This window comes from Giraffa tippelskirchi, chromosome 2 (assembly GCF_054371585.1).
Source record: "Giraffa tippelskirchi isolate mGirTip1 chromosome 2, T2T-mGirTip1v1.2.pri, whole genome shotgun sequence".
Taxonomy (NCBI): Eukaryota; Metazoa; Chordata; class Mammalia; order Artiodactyla; family Giraffidae; genus Giraffa; species Giraffa tippelskirchi.
In genome coordinates this window covers 155,000,308-155,012,408 of record NC_137276.1, presented here as the reverse complement: position 1 = coordinate 155,012,408, position 12,101 = coordinate 155,000,308, and the positions used below count along the sequence as shown (strand labels likewise).

The 12,101-nt window shown below is 47.7% G+C and overlaps 1 protein-coding gene across 3 annotated transcripts in view; it reads right to left on the bottom strand.

Annotated features, from left to right (window-relative positions):
• ADIPOQ (adiponectin, C1Q and collagen domain containing) overlaps positions 1-12,035 on the bottom strand; it is a 36,264-nt gene extending 24,229 nt beyond the window's left edge. Inside the window, exons 1-2 of one of the 3 annotated variants that reach the window (XM_081571437.1) lie at positions 12,002-12,035; positions 7,658-7,833 (exon numbers count right to left, since the gene is read on the bottom strand). In XM_081571437.1, coding sequence (XP_081427563.1) covers positions 7,658-7,673 — 16 coding nt within the window. In that variant the 5' untranslated portion in view covers positions 7,674-7,833; positions 12,002-12,035. Of the gene's footprint in view, positions 1-7,657; positions 7,834-11,801; positions 11,844-11,964 lie in introns of those variants that run through there. The other 2 variants (XM_081571438.1, XM_081571439.1) reach the window with 2 other exon arrangements.
• Positions 12,036-12,101: the final 66 nt, after the last annotated feature.

Here is a 12,101-nt window from a genome sequence, read left to right as displayed (position 1 = left end):
GCCCGCACACCCTCTGCTGGAAAACCAGACAGCTTCACCTTGGCTGGTGGGGGGTCTGTGATCTCCATTTTCCCTTTTCCAACTCAGAATTCTTTGGCTGAGAAGACGTGTCCAAGTGGTGCTCATAGCCCTACCCGCCTGTCCTCAGGAAAAAAACACTCTTTTTGCTCTTGACTATCTTCCTGCTATCCCTCCTTCCCACCCTCCTTTCCTTCACTTCTTCCCTGATGACTGCCCATTTCCCATCTCCTTGGCAGCCTCTGCCAAAAGTCACTGCTCTCCCCAGCGGGAAAATCAGAGGGACAATACACCTTGCCTCTCTTGTCAAAGAACTGGCTAATTAACCAATTAGCCACACCACTGTGCACCTGTCCTATGCCAGGGCTGTTGTTGTGAAAGACACTGTGGAGAACAGCCACCCCCACCAAATACAAGCCTGCTGTGTGCCTACTAGGATGTCAGCTATTTGTCAAAAGTGAAGTCTCATATAACTATAAGGACCTTAGCCCCATTTTACAGCTGAGAAACTGAGATGAGAGAGGAATTATCACTTGGTCTAGTTCCGTTGGCCTGTAAACACTGCAGCTGGAATCTACCCCACGCTACATACATGGTGCAGGCTCCCAGATTAGGTAAGGGAGGCGAGCATCTGCAGAGAGAGCCCCAGGCTGAGCATCAGCTGAGTTCCAGATCCCTCAGGAATCTGAGTGCAGGAGAGAGTTTTTAGTTCAGGTGAGATTTCAGTGGGAGGGCTTTGGGGGGAGGCCCATGGAGGAGGGCCTTCTGGGCAGAGGACTGGCAGGGGAGAGCGAGCGGAGGGAGCCTGCAGTTGGGGTGGGGTGGGGTGGGGCACAGTATCTCTGGGAGCAGGCAGCCAGCAAGTGGGAGCTCCCAACCTACTGTCCGGAGGCCCCCCTAACTGTGTTCTAGGGCCCGGGGTCCTCCCCAGAGCAGGGCAGTGGGGGCTGTGCAAGCAACATGGGGAGCAGCGGGGCAGCCTCCAGAAACCCGGCCTGATGCAAGGGGACAGCCTGGTTTAATTCTGGCTCCTAGGAGGTGGTGGGGTAAGCAGAGGAGAACCTGGCTCTGGGAGGTGCCTCCCACTGCCCTCCTCCTGATGTGACTTCAGGGCATCCACAGGAACCCCCAGCGACGCTTCTTTAGGGCAATCATCCAGCCTGGGTGCCTTAAACCAGGGGCAGACAATGAGGACAGAGGGATGGTGGTCTTGCTGGAAGGTTATAGGGAGGAATGGAGCAGCTGTGCCCTTGACCACCCCTGTGTGAACTGAAGAGCTGCGTTTCCAGGGGCCATGGCCCGAGTGCCCCAGACAATGACAGGTGCCAGGGACCCTAGAGGTACCCACTGGGGATGGGGCTGGGCCTCGATGCAAGGGCACAGCCTGGTTTAATTCCAGCTCCTGGGAGGCTGGCTGCCCGTGTTCCAGTGATAGAACATGGGGGCAAATATGGGAACTGAAAGCCCTGAAGACAAGTTCCAGCCATTCCTCAGGGTAAGCAGCTCCTGGGGTGACATGATGACCTGGTGCTGGGGCTCCTTTCCCCTCTCTGCTGCCAGCCCTGCAGGATGGATGAGAGATGGGGGTTTCACCTGAGCCCAGGGGCCTTCGTACACTTGACCCCACACTGACTGCATTATTATAGGGTCATCTGGGCCATCCCTTGCCTCCAGGTAAGGATTTGCCTGAGCTGATGACCAATCCTCCAAGCAGTGTCAAGACCCAGATGCCACCTCCCTGCTGGGGACACGGGCTCCTCGGCTCCTGGTACCACAGGTGAGGGTAGGAGCTCCCGTTTTAGTCTAGAGCAGGGTTTTCCTAATGTCATAAAATATGTAAAGTCTGCATCTTGACAGTGTACACACACATGCAGAAAGACACACTGCCATGTTTCACATGATATTACCCTCACTATGATTGATACCCTTTAATAGTTTGTGTTAAGTCATTTTTATCAATGCTGGTCCAGACCCACTGAGTTGATTTTGTGACCTACTAATGGGTTAAAACCCACCGTTAGAAAAACACCTTTCTAGGACAAAGCAGAGGGAGAAAGAAAAGAAAGAGGAGTTAGAAAAGACGTGGTAAGGACAAATGAAAGAAAGAACAGAGAAAGAAGACAAGGACAGAGAAAGGGTTTCGGTGGGAGGTGGTGGAAGGTCACACAGATGCCTGCTGTGATGTCTTTTCAAAACCATCTGCTCTTACATTACATCCTACTCTGTGCGTGGCCTCAGCGCTTCATGGGCTACTTGGCAGCAGAGACAAAATCTTTTCACTTCTGAAACCCCCACAGCTCCTTGCAGAGGAATTCTTAGAATCAGGCCAAATCTTAGAGATCTCTTAGTCAAAGCTTCTCTTTTTCCAGGGGAAGTAAACTGATTTGAAAGGGCCAACCAGCCAATCAGTGATTATTCACTGTAGTCAAGCCCTGGGCACAGTCAGGATCTGCTCATGGGAGCGGGGTGGGGGTGGTCACAAGCATCAGTTTTCATCCAAAGTGAAGATAGCAATATCTACTTTAGAGGTTTAGTGGAAAGATTAGCATTATGTATATCCATCAAGAATGGTCCCTGACTCATCAAAGAAGCTCAACAAATAGCACCTGCTAATATTAGTAACCAGAGTGAAAAAGAGTCTCAGAACATCATTGGTCACTTCAGGTAAGCTGCTGTCACTAATTTTGGGGGGCTGCCAGCATCTTCATCCCAGTCAAAATGGAAATCTTCATGAACACCCAAGGAAATTACTTTAGAAATAAAAACAGAAAATGTGTGCATTCATATACCAGCAAAGAAACTAATCCAAACACACAGGCCCTGACAAATATCCATCTTGGTTACACCAACATTTTATGTTAGTGTACTTTTTTTTACATGAATGGAATTATTTTATTACCCCACTGATTTCACCCAGTATTGGGGGGAAGACATAACCCTCAGAGGCCCTGGGCTACTCCCAGTCTGTGTGACGGAATAAATGCAGAGTGCTTTGCTGAATCGGGTCATTTAAATGGGAGCGATGGGCCAGAAAAATTCACAATAAGAACTTGAAAGCATTCTCTTCTTCCACAGACAATCTTCAGAACTCATAGCGTGTAAATATAGACATTTTGAGGAATTTAGTTTTAGTGCTTAAAGTTTAGAACACTGGATTGTTATTGTGCATTTTAAAAGTTAAATGAACTTACTAATAAATGAGTTCAGAGGAGAGTTTAAGTTATACTATTCAGAGAACACTTTTTTTATTCTTCTACTTCTTAGCTGTATAATTTGTGCCAAGTTCCGTTACCTCTCTATTCCTCTCTTACCTAATTTCTAAAATAGGAACTAAATATGGAACTTATTTCATGAGGTAAATGTAATGGTAAGCCAAATACCTATAAAATTTCAACACGCTCTGGAAGGCTATAAACCTTTAATAATGTTTTATGGTAAAAAAAAAAAGAACTCTTTTCGGTAAATTTCAGATGTTGATAAACTTTTAACAGCAATTATTTTGCTCTAAATGTCTCTTTTCCCTCTGTCCACTAGATGGCAGAATGGAACCACTCTGGATCCTGCTGGTTGGGTGGCAGCTCTTCCTGCACAGATTTTAAACGGTTCAACTGTATTTTTGTCTTTTGTTTTGGTTCCAGAATTTTCTTTTGTCTAAGGAAAAAGAGAGGCAAGCATTGTATATGCAAAATTTAGGACAATTTCTAGTGTATCAACAGAGTCATTGGAGAAGGAAATGGCAACCCAATATTCTTGCCTGGAGAATTCCATGGACAGAGGAGCCCGGCAGGCCACAGTCCATAGGATAGCAGAGTCAGACACGACTGGGCAACTGAACAACAACGAGTTATTTTTGATGGGGGTGGGTGGCTAGAGCTGCCTTAAAGAAGCCCCAGAACTTTCTCCTCTGCCTTTGAAGTATTGGATAGCACCATTGTGCTAATGTGAACGTAAGCCCCGAGCCAGGTGCTGTGCTAGAAGCACCATCTCACTGAATCCCCATAGAGAGACTACAAGGTATAACCTCCATTTGTAAAACTGGGAACTCAAACTGGGCTCTGTAACAACCTAGACAGGAGGCAAGATATGTATACCTCTGGCTGATTCATGTTGATGTTTGGCAGAAACCAACATAATTCTGTAAAGTAATTATCCCTCAATTAAAAAATAAATTAATTAAAAAAATTTTTTTAAGATTAAGAATTTAAGACACATTGAGATTAGGTAACTTGTTCAAAGGAGCAGAGCTGGGCTTAGATTTCAGGAAAGGAAGGCTCTCGGGATTAGCATAGGTTACTAGGCTGGATCAGGACCTTTTGCAGAGTTTTGCTGTGTGAACCAGAGTTTAGACCTATACATTTAGACCAGTAAATCTCTGAAGTGTGTATTTCCTTTTCAAACCAGTCTAGAGCCAAGAGAAATCAGAGTTACTAATAATCACTGAGAGGGGATTGGTACTGTTCTCATAAAAAATCAAAAGTACCTTCCAGTGAGCTAAGATAATCAATCATCAACATGAACTTTCAAAATATGATACTTCTTCTAAAGATAAAAATAAAATTTACTCAAGCCAGAGATTTTGTGCATGTTTCATGTAGAAACTGATTTCAGACTAAAAGAAAAAAAATCAGCACTCAGATTGAAGACTGTTTTATTTTACACACACACATTTGGGTAAGCAAATATTAAAGGAATAAGGCCAGCACATACATAAAACATTATACCCATGTACTTAAATGTATATAAAAGTATGTATTTCAGCTTTTCTTGCTCTCATACATTCCGAAGACATTTTGCAGCCCTGGCTCACTTGGTCCTGGCACCCTCTCCCACTTCTCAGCCCACCTGCTGTGTTCCCTGCAGGCCTTGATTCTGGGCCCATCTAAGTTGTGACAGTTAGCTCTGTTAATACTGAACTAAGCAATACCAGTGGGTCCACCATTCTCTATTCTTCCCTATGTGCACCAAAAGAGAATACAGATGATCCCAAACTGTGTATGTTGGTGGGGCAGACTTACATACCCCTGGGTCGGGGATCACATTCCATGTTCAGGTGTGGTTCCAGTGCACCCCCGCCCCGGCCCACCCCGGCCTGCCCCTCCACCCACCCCCTCCCCACCCACTGTCTTCACCTGTATTAAAGCCGAACTCCTCAGCCTTCTACTGGAGGCTTACCTCCCTCTCTCTCAACCTCCTTTCCTTCCACTCTACCCAGGAACTTCTCAAGCCAGGCTCCAGGTCATCACTGAACGTGCTCCCTTGGAAGCAGCTCAGTAACTTTCAAAGGTTCCTTGGTCCACCTTTGTTACCCATGTGACGGGCTGAAGTTGTCCAGGTGCTACGATAGGCCCGCGGCTTGGATTTCCTGCCCTAGGCTCGGGTCCCTGCCAGGACAGGGAGAGACCTATACCAGGCACCATGCTGCCCCTGCAAAGCCGCCTGCAGCCAGAGCCCCTCCCCAGTGAGCCTGAACTTCTTCTGGTGTCCCCAGGCCTCCCGGTCACAAGGGGTCAGGCCACAAGGGAAGTATGTGTAGAAGTTGTCCCAAACCACAATGCCTGCTACCCTTCTTGACCTGTGCTCTTGTGTCCCACACATCAGGTCCCACTCTTCTCTTTCCAGCCCAAAGCCTCTCTGACTGTAACTCCCTCGGGTACAGGGCCCCTCCTGCCTGGCTCTCTCCAGAGGCCCTGTCTCCCATCCCTCAGTGGCTCCCAGTGCCCCTCCCGTTGCCTTGTCTCTGGGGTCCCGGATGCCTCACCCAGAGCATGGAGTTATCATGCCCAGCAGTTCCCTGTGGTTAAATGGGGGGGGCGGGGGGGAAGGGCAGGGTAGTGGAGGAATGAACTGGGGTGATAACACCACAGATGTAGTGCTGTGTAAAGTGCTGGACAGGGCTGAGGTCCTGATGTTCCTGATCTGACCACCTTGGAAATCCTCCACCCCTGATGCCTGATGCTCCCAAATCTGCATTCTGCCTGGAGTCTCATCTCCTCTCAGGGACCAGCCCAAGGCCCCACTCCTGCTCATTCAGCCACAGGGCGTGGAGGCCTCTCTGAATTCCTAGAACCCTTGCTGTTGGCATCACTCGCAGTGACATTTCATCAGAACTTCTTGGTGAGCCAGGCTCAGAGGACCTGGTTCTACTGCTGGAAACGTGTGTGAAACTGACCCTCTGTTTGCCTGTCTTGAAGAGGGAAGGGGCCAGGACCACACCTCTGGGGCTATCTTCCAATTCTGAGGTTTTATGTATGTAGACTTCTTCCTTCTTATCTGAACTTTATGTTTTTCATTAGCATCACAACCTGGAGCACAGTTCCAGGCTCACAGGGACCCTGTGTTTCTGAATTGGTAACTGAATAATGGGTTTGTCCTACTAAGATGGTGAAGTGATTTTTCAGTTTGACACTTTTAAGTTTATGTTTTCTTTCCCCATCTCTTAACAACTGTATTGTTTTCTGGGGAAAATATAGTTAGGGTACTGGATTGTAGTCAAAGGCCACTGACTAAGCCCTCCATATTCCACAAATGCAGATCCCCAGACACCACATCTAGAGATTCAGTAGGTTGGTTGGGTGGAAATCTTCACTAGTGACAAGCCCAGGTGATTCTGAAGGTCCTGAGAAACATTACTCTGGGAATAAAAGATATTTAGGACAATCTAGAGAGTAGGAATTTGTTTCTGTGATATTTTTTGTCTTTATGAGGAAAGGGGTGGTAGGTCTCCTTGAGAGATAGTACCTGAGGGGAGAGGAGTGCTCACTGGTTTCTGTAAACAGCAGGTTGGACTTTGAACAGTACAGAAGCTAGATTGGCCCATGCTATTAAACTCATGCATAGCCTCCATCTTTGGCACCTTGGCCTCTCTGTTCATGAACTCACTGTGCCAGCACTAGGGTGGCCGAGGGCAGGGGCTGGCTGAGGACACCTGGAAGAGTCATTCTGTTTGGTTGATAGTACCTTTCCCAAGGACTGCAAGGAGGTCAAACCAGTCAATCCTAAAGGAAATCAGTCCTGAACATTCATTGGAAGGACTGGTGCCAAAGCTGAAACTCCAATACTTTGCCCACCTGATGCAAAGAACTGACTCATTGGAAAAGACCCTGATGCTGGTAAAGATTGAAGGCGGGAGCAGAAGAGGATGACAGAGGATGAGATGGTTGGATGGCATCACAAACTGGATGGGCGTGAGTTTGAGCAAGCTCTGGGAGTTGGTGAAGGACAGGGAAGCCTGGCTTGCTGCAGTCCATGGGGTCACAGAGTCAGATACAACTGAGTGACTGAACTGAACTGAACCTCTCCCAGAGGAGATGCTCACTACTAGGTGTTAACAAATGTTACAAAGATGTTCACACCCCATGCCTGCTGCTTTGGTCCACACACCTCTACCCCAGACACCTTCATCCCCAATTGCCCCATCTTTCTTCTTTCAAGTCTCTGGCCAACCAGCCAAGTATGACCACTACCCATGAGTCTCTGGGCATCCTTGCCCAGGCCTCTTCCCTTTCTTCACAAAGTGGATGAGTATATGCACTGCCTGTTGCTGTCACTAGAGGAGGATACTCCTTCCTACAGTCTCTAGGAGCCACCCCGAGTGAGGCTGCAGAGCAGCTGTGGTCCATTTTTGCCTGTACTCACATACCAGGAGACTTGTCCATGAACCAAGCTTAGCCTTTATCCTCCTCTGTCAGCTCATCATTGGAATCCTCCGTGCAGTCTGAGGCAGGCAGGTTGTAGAGTGGCCCTCATGACCGCTGCGTCCTGGTGTTCACTCTCTCAGGTCATCTCCTCTTCAGTGTGGGAAAGTTCTGCAACTTGCTTCTCATCAGTGGAATAAAGAAAAGGCAATGGGATGTACATGAGACTCTGTACATAATACATGACATAAGATGGTAAGGCCCAGGCTTCCCTCGTGGCTCAGTGGTCGTGAATCTGCCTGCCAATGCAGGGGACACAGGTTTAATCTTTGATCTGGGAAGATCCCACATGCCAAGTGACAAGAGTTGGTGCACTACAACTACTGAAGCCCACATGCCTAGAGCCCATGTTCCACAACAAAAGAAACCACTGCAATGAGAAGCCAGCGCACCGCAGCCAGAGAGCAGCCCCTGCTCACTGCAGCTAGAGAAAGCCCACACGCAGCAATGAAGACCCAACGGAGCCATAAATAAACAAATCTTTAAAAAAAGAAAGAAAAAAGATGGTAAGGCCCATCTTGCAAGGCCATTTCTCACGACTCATTTGCTTTGAAGGAGCAAGTGACTGTGTTGTGAGCTGCCACATGGAAGGAACCGATGACAAGGAGCTAAAGGGGGCGTCTCTCCAACGGCCAACCAGAAACCAAGCCTCTCACTCTGGCAGTGGGCAAGGAACTGGATTCTGCCAATAAGTACATGCAGCTGGGACTGAATCACTCCCTAGTTGATCCTCAGCTAATATAACAGCCCATCGATGTCTCAATCACAGTTTTGTGAGAACCTAAAGAAGAGGGCCCAGCTAAGTCATGCACAAGCTCTGACCCACAGAAACGATTAAATAATTAGTATATACTAATGTAGACTGCTAAGTTTATATAATATTGTTAGGCAGCAATAGAAAGCTAATCCACACTCATATGAGCTGAGACAGGGGCACTGGTACAAGTGTAGTTGACATAGGAGCCTGGGCCAGCTGCTCATGCAGCTTGCTTATATTCTCTGATTCATGGCTGTTCCCAGACCTACCACCTCCACCTTACGATGGAATGCTGCTGGCCCCTCCCAGCCTTAAGGCTTGGTGAATGTAATAGAACCCAGCTCCTGGTGGCAAATCTGGATACTTGGTCACTTCATGTCCCAGGTTAGGTGTGTAATCTCTGCTCTCGTCCACATGGCATCTTTTCTTACCACAGACAACTCTAGTCCCATAGTGTCTACGTGGAGCCCACTGGCTGCCCTGCCCACGAGTAAGGGATGCCTGTACCTCAGCCTTGATCTGCTACACAACCCGTTCCTGCTCTAAGTGTTCCTTGTCACTAAGGAAATAAATGAGAGTAGTATTTCTAAATATGGAACTTGCTGCCTCCAGAATCCAAAAGACCTGCCACACATCATGCTTTCTTCCTAGTTGTGGGAGATGTCAGATAATAATTTGTTCTAATGCAGTGGAGATGGGAGGGCATGCCCCAAGCCACTGGCTTTCTAAAAACCTCACTGGTGTGGTAACCCCCTGAATTTTCATCTAGCCTTTATTCTGCCTTGTGGAATGCATGTGTCTTAGTCTTCCAATGTATTTGCCACTTCTTACTCATTTGATCTTTTAATATAATAAGCAATGTGATCTTCTGCAGAATGTCCAGATGGCCCATGTCCTTAAAACTATATTATGGGCGCTTAACTGGCGGCTCAGTGGTAAAGAATGCACTTGTCACTGCAGGAGTCACAGGTTCGATCCCTGGTCCAGGAAGATCCCACAGGCTGAGGAGTAACTGAGCCCATGCACCACCACTATTGAGCCTGTGCTCTAGATCCCAGGAACCACAACTACTAAAGCCCAAGCACCCTAGAGCCTGTGGTCCAGACAAGAGAAGTCACTTCAATGAGAAGGCTGCAACTGCAACTAGAGTAGCCTCTGCTCTCCACAAATAGAGAAAAGCCCATGCAGCAACACAGACCTAGCAGAGTCAAAAATAAATAAATAAAAGATGATATTATGGCAAAGGGCCACGGGGTCGCATAAAGTGGGACACAACAATGGCAAAGGGCAGATTTAGCATAGCTTCGGGATAACACTGTGAGTGTATGCTGTGTCCTGTCCTACGTGGATGTCAGCTGCTTTGGTCCTCTGATAAGGATGGAAATGAATACGCTTATCAAATTGATGGTCCTATACTGTATATCTAAGGCCATGTTAATCTGATCTAGCAAAGATACTATGTCTAGCTCACATCTGTAATTGGGAGGCTACTGCTTGGTTGAGCTTATGGTAACCCACTGCTATCCTCCAAAATAAATTTAGTTTTTATAGGGAGCACACTGATGGATGGAAAAGGCATGTGATAAAGACCACTATTCCTGCTTATTTCAGCTTGGGGGAGCACTATTATTTGCCATATACCTCATACAGTATTGTTTTTGACTAAAAATCTTCACTGGGGAGTGTAAGGTGGTTTCAGTCTTCTACTTGGTTTTCTCTACTAGCCCTTACCACACAGAACAAGGAACCAGTGTGGTTATCGCCAGTACCTAAGTATGGCTGCTCCAGTTAGTCCTATGAGAACCAGGGAAATGACCAGCAGGTGAGTTTGTGGAGCCAATGACCTACCAGGAGCCAGACCTGGGTCCAAACTCCATTTATTACCTGACCCCTATCCATCCATTTCAACAAAGGAGTTATATGAGGATGCTTTGGGTCCCTAGATTGAGTAACTCAACTCACACCTTGTATCCAATAGTCCTTGAAAGGTTTTCGTGTCCTTTTCCTTACAGTTTCATGAATAAATGGCTTTGGCCAAGGACTGAGGAAATCACTACTCATGTTGCCAAAATTCAGCCTCTGTGCACCAGTGCAGAAAGGCAAAGGGGGCCACAGTGGACTAATCAAGACTACGTGTCCTGCCATGAAGGGGGTTAGTTAGGAGTCTTCCAATGTTCAAGGAGTAGGTCGTGATCAGCTTGTGGACATTCTTCTGACTAGTTGGTGGTGAGGTAATTGGGGGTCAACATCGGATCTTTATCAACTTTATTTAGGTATAATTTACATAAAATAAAAATGTACAAACATTAAGTGTACATTTTGATGGTTTTGACAATGTAAACCAGTGACCAGATAGGTAACCTGTATGCTTTTTATACTGTCCAGAGACTATATCAGGCCCTGCCTGTGAGAGTTACAAAGTAGCACAAAGCACCCTTAATCTGGTTAACCCCTTGATTAGGTTAGGCCTGGGATGTATGTACTCAGAGCCCCCTACTTCCTCTGCATAACACAAGGCACTGTCACTCTCCTAGGCTACCTGTAAAGCTACCTGAGGGCAGGATCCAGCTTGTTCTCTGCCGCACCCCCAGCACCTTGCAGCCTAAGGATACTCCATAAGCGTTTGTTGACCTCGTAGCCTATGGACACTCCATAAGCATTTGTTGAAAGGCAAATGAATAAACATGTAAAGTTAAAAACACGTGATGAGTTTATGTCAAAGAAAATATTCATCTGGAGAAGACCCAGAGCAATCCTGCGGGTTACAGTAATTAGAAAAAGGCCTGAAACTAAAGTAGTATTTCAAACGGGTCAAATTTCAGTAACATTAAGAAAAAATTCCAAGCTAAGACAAGCAATAGGCAAAGATAAAAAGCGTGGCCTGAAACACTTGCCTAGAGGACACATTGCCTGCACCCTGGTGGTGTACCACCAGATTTCTGGGCAGGGCTCGAGGATTAGCTGACCATAGCCGCACAGCAATGTCCTCCCTCTCACCAACGGGCAGGCACTAATAGAGATAATAAGCCACATGCACCCAAAATGGCAAGGAAAAGCATCTTCAGTCTCCGCCCCCAGTGAGCCTCGCGACGACCAAGCCGAAGGGAGAGGACAGGGATCTCCAGGGCGCCCTCTTCTGGCGAAGGAGAGACTCTATCCTCCCCTATTCTCGTCCTTCTTTAGGGTAAAACAGGTGCAGGCCGAATTGTGTCGCCGCAGGAATGTCAGTGACACGCCCCATGGCTGCCAAAGAATTAACAGTGCGGTACAGGTTCCGCAGGCTCGTCCCCACAAAGAGAGTGGACCTGCGGGATTCGAGGCCCCGTACTCACCTCCCCAACCACCCTGACGGGTCGGCTCTCGGACCCTCCCTGTCCCCAGCCGGTGAGCACGCGGGTTCGCAGCCCCAGCGTCTCCAGAAGGCCATGCTCAAGTTCCCTTGCCTGCAGCCTCGAGTCGGAAGGGTGCGCGAGGGCAGGGTGGAGCTTTACTTACACCACCGCATTCATTCCCATCCCATCCCCAGCAGTACCCGAAAATCCGCGTGTCTCATCAGTTCGAATACTACGGACTAGGAGGACACGGCTCCCTTAAGGCTGGGCGCGCGCGGCGGGCCGGAAGTGACGTGCAGT